The following is a 4,097-nucleotide window of genomic DNA, read 5'->3' on the forward strand; positions in this document are numbered from 1 at the left end:
GGCTAAGAACGAATACTAGGTCATACATTAAATGCACCTTTGCGTAGCGTCGAAAGTATTTTAACAATAACAAAAGTCATTTTTGGACACGTGAGTTTGTCAGTTTTTATTCAACATTGTTTTTCAGCTTGGAGGTCAAGGCGTGCCCTCCTGTTTTGCGGCACGTTTAAATATTTGCACAAAATAAAAATTCCAAGATGACATCATTCCATATTTTCCATATATAAATAATTTTAATATTTATTATAGGATTATTTTTAATGTTTATTCATTCATCAGATTATAGCAGTCCAATGCTGGGCACCCCCAAAGAGCGCCACTGCGCCCTGTCCTCGGCTACTGCATCCAGCTTCTACCAGCAGCGTTCTGCAGATCGTCACTCCACCTGCCGGAGGGCGTCCTACACTACGTTTACCGAATGCGGTCTCCACTCTAGTACTCCTTTACGTATCCTACTAATATTATAAGGGGCTGTTTCACCATCCTCAGTGTTAACACCGAGTAGACGGACGGCATCACATTTAACTGTCAGTTAACACTAATCAATGGATGGTGAAACAGCCCCTTAATGTGAGAGTTTGTGAGTGAGTGAGTGAGTATGTTTGTTACTTCTTCACGCTGAAACGGCTGGACGGATTTTGATAAAATTTGGCAAAAAGTTAGTTTATACCCTGAATTAAAACATAAGATACTTTTTATCCCGATGTTCCACGGGATAGGGATAAAACCTTGAAATAACAACTGCTGGGCCTAAAGTCATGAAATTTGGTATGTAGATAGCTGGACATCTGTAATAACACATAGGCTACTTTTTATCCCAATATTCCCACGGGATCGGGATAAAATCTCAAAATAATAACCGCTGGGCTTAGATTCATGAAATTTGGCATGGTCGTTATAATATAACGTAATGAAAACCACGATGTAATTTTAGGGAATTCCCACGAGAATTTTATGAAATCCCGGAATTTCAATTCAACTGCTGTATTTAATGATTTACGCGTGCGAACCCGCGGGTAAACGCTAATTTATTATAATTACAATAATAATAATTCATTTATTAAAGCCAGAGGGTCATTGTAGATATAACGTCACTGCCCACGTATTTTCTATAGAAATTCCATTGTTTGATCGTGAAACCGTCCATGAGTTTGTTTTATGAAAAAGGATGGCAAATGAGCAAGTGTTTCTAATGGCAAAAGGACCATCCCATGGACACCTGCAACACCAGAGGATTGCCGTTGCGTTACGAGCCTATAGCCAGTGATTTCACCGGTTGCCTAATCTCCACGCTGGAACACAGCAGAGCTACGCAAGCACTGCTGCTTGGCTTTAGCCAGACGGTGTAAGCGATGCGGACGGACCTTGCAAAACATCTTACCCGCAATCATCACAAATTTCTGTTACAAAACGCATAACTTTCTCATTCACTGTCGGTTTATACTTCTCTAAAAACAGTCAGTAGGTGTTATTACAATCATAATTAAAACATCCTTAGCAACAATCGCTAATCAAAACCGCTCAAGATAATAAGAGTCTTAACTCGAAACGACAAGACTCAATTTTAAATGCAATGAACCGGGTAAAACCGGTTTCAGTTCGCGAATCGGTTAACCGCTACCGAAGGAAGAGTAATGTGTTAATTTGAAGCTGCGATTTGAACATGCAATTATATTATTTGTCGGCTCATTTATCAGTTCCTAAGACGAACAAAAAACTGGTTTGGATTCTGATTGGCAAATTAGGTTCCGTGCAAAACTTGATTTTTTTAGGTAAGTACTTTCCTAACTAACGAGTAAGAGTGTGTATTAATTGTTAATAGTGTAACTGTTAATTATTATCATAATTATAATAAAAAAATGCAATTAATTATATAAAAGGCAAGTAGGTACTTAAGTATGCAATGAAAGGCAAGTGAGCAATAGAATAATTTATCGTCATAATGAGCTAACAATGTCCATTCACCAATTGTAAGTAAATAATTAAATGTAACATACTGATGATACCTACCTACGGTGACAGCACAGCTCGGTCTTGGGCGGTAAGCATAACATTAATAAGTTTAGTTTTAATTAAGTAGGGTACAATTGTTCTAAGTGAGCGCAATATTCGCCAATAAACGTCATAGTTTGGCGAAATTAGTGATGTAACGAAAATTATGTACCTTTTTTTTGAGAAAAAAAATCAGGTGAAACAAGCATTAATTGATCAGTTAATTGGCTGTTAAAGAGACAAATACTAATAAAAATTAACAACGGCCGACGAGGTTTATTCGTTTATAGGAAACGTATTTTACGGACCTCTAAAATACCTCCACTCCACGTGGTGTTAGGCAAGCAACGAAAACCGTTGTTTTTTTTCTCATTTAAAATATGATATCATTCATTTATTTTTGAACTGATTCCTAGCAGTCGCAAATTTAATCTGATACCTACCTCTAATGGCTACTTGCAGGAAACGCATAAATCTCGAGTTAGTGTTAAGCTCAGTTTAGTAGTGTCAAAATGTATTTAACTGTCAAGCTTAAGCCAGTTTTAACTACAAAATCTAGATTTATTTTTTCCTGCAAGTCGGCCTAAAAGTAAGTTTTTGTCAGTCAACAGTTTAAAATTAGCTACAATGCTAATTAACCAAAAGTTTTAGTAATTGTTTCCTTTTAGCACCAAAAACATTTAACTTGAAAGCAACAAAAACACCAAGTATTTTCCTTATTTTTTATTAAAACTGGAATGCAATCGCGTACAAAAATAGTCCAAATGCAATTTGAATGTAGAAAAAACGAAACTAAAAGTCATTCCCGTCGGACTGACTGACGGAGCCGTCACCGAACCCTGACCCTGACACGATCAGACTGATGACCTGGGGCTGCAGCATCATCGCGCGCTCCTTGGGCATACTCCTCAACAACGAAGCTATATATTTACCAAAAGTATCGTAATAGTCTTCCTTTTTGTCGTCAACTATCGCGTCAATCTTGTTGGACATTTCTCTAATCATTTGTCTCATTTGGTCATTATTGTTCGTGTCTTCTCGCAACCTCTTCGGCGATATCGGTGGAGCGCAACTTAGCGTTCTTTTGGTAAGTGTCCTTGGCTCTGGAATCTGGATGCAGTCATCTGAATTCACGCTTTCGCTGTGCTCGATTACAGGGTAATTATATTCTGATATGTCGCTCATGTCGTCAATTTCGTTGCTTCTTATATTAGAGTCGCTCGACTCGCTGCGCGCTTCGACTTTAATTCGCTCCTCGATTCCTACCTCAGGTACCTGCTAAAAAAACAGACACTATAGTTAAGTATAAATTTGTATAGGTATGATACATGTTATTATGTGTGTATGTTTTTTTAAACTTACTAAAGCTTGGAAGGAGCATCGGGTCGGCTGAAGATGTGGGCGAAGGAATGAATCCATTTTGGAGAACCAGAACACCTTGGGCTTGTACATCTCCTCATCCCTTAAGCCCATGGCGCGGCTAGCGATGATTTTCTTAAGCTCCTGGCAGTAGGAATTCCTTAAATTCTTGAATTTAATGACCACGTGACGCGCCTCGAAGTGCTTGAGGTTGAGTCTCCGTGCGACGTGCTCGGCGGCTCGCTGTCGTTTCTCCCTGCACTTGTAATCATCTGAGTAGGTGTTCCATAGACACTCTTCTTTCTCATATAGGTCTATTAGTTGGAGGGTTTTCTCGTCGCTTATGCGCAGGATTGAGTTCTGCGTTTGCGCCATTGTGTCGGGAGCCCGGGACGCGTCCGCACGCCGACGTGGCCACGGCTTACTGCTGCGTGCCGTGCGACGCGCTAGGGCCGCACCGAGTCGATAACTCACGCGCACATTTTTACGCCATCCCAACGTGACTCGTGGCGCTCTTTTGTCAGATCGTGCGATTTTTTAGTTGCCATGCCGTGTTTATAAAGGATTACGTAACGTTTTGGTCACGGTCGGTTAACTCGATGGTACAATGTTGTAATTGCACTTGTTTGTCGTTTTCTATGACTCCGCGCTAGTTTATATTATTATCGTGTTAGGTTATCATATCATTTGCTTATTAAAATAAACTGTGTTGTTATTTAACTGTTTTATTGTTGTTTCCCTATTAT

The 4,097-nt window shown here is 39.5% G+C and overlaps 1 protein-coding gene across 2 annotated transcripts; it reads right to left on the reverse strand.

The window, feature by feature from the left end:
• Positions 1-2,700: 2,700 nt before the first annotated feature.
• Positions 2,701-4,097, reverse strand: LOC141440668 (uncharacterized). Of its 2 annotated transcripts, none has more exons than XM_074105195.1 (2): positions 3,355-4,097; positions 2,701-3,267 (listed from the first exon to the last, which is right to left on the reverse strand). In XM_074105195.1, exons 1-2 carry the CDS (start codon positions 3,724-3,726, stop codon positions 2,785-2,787), a joined length of 855 nt encoding a protein of 284 aa, XP_073961296.1. In that variant the 5' UTR covers positions 3,727-4,097; the 3' UTR covers positions 2,701-2,784. The 2 variants fall into 2 exon arrangements, with proteins under 2 accessions (XP_073961296.1, XP_073961295.1); XM_074105194.1 differs by having other exon boundaries at positions 2,701-3,270; positions 3,355-4,059.

This window comes from Choristoneura fumiferana, chromosome 23 (assembly GCF_025370935.1).
Source record: "Choristoneura fumiferana chromosome 23, NRCan_CFum_1, whole genome shotgun sequence".
NCBI classification, from domain to species: domain Eukaryota; kingdom Metazoa; phylum Arthropoda; class Insecta; order Lepidoptera; family Tortricidae; genus Choristoneura; species Choristoneura fumiferana.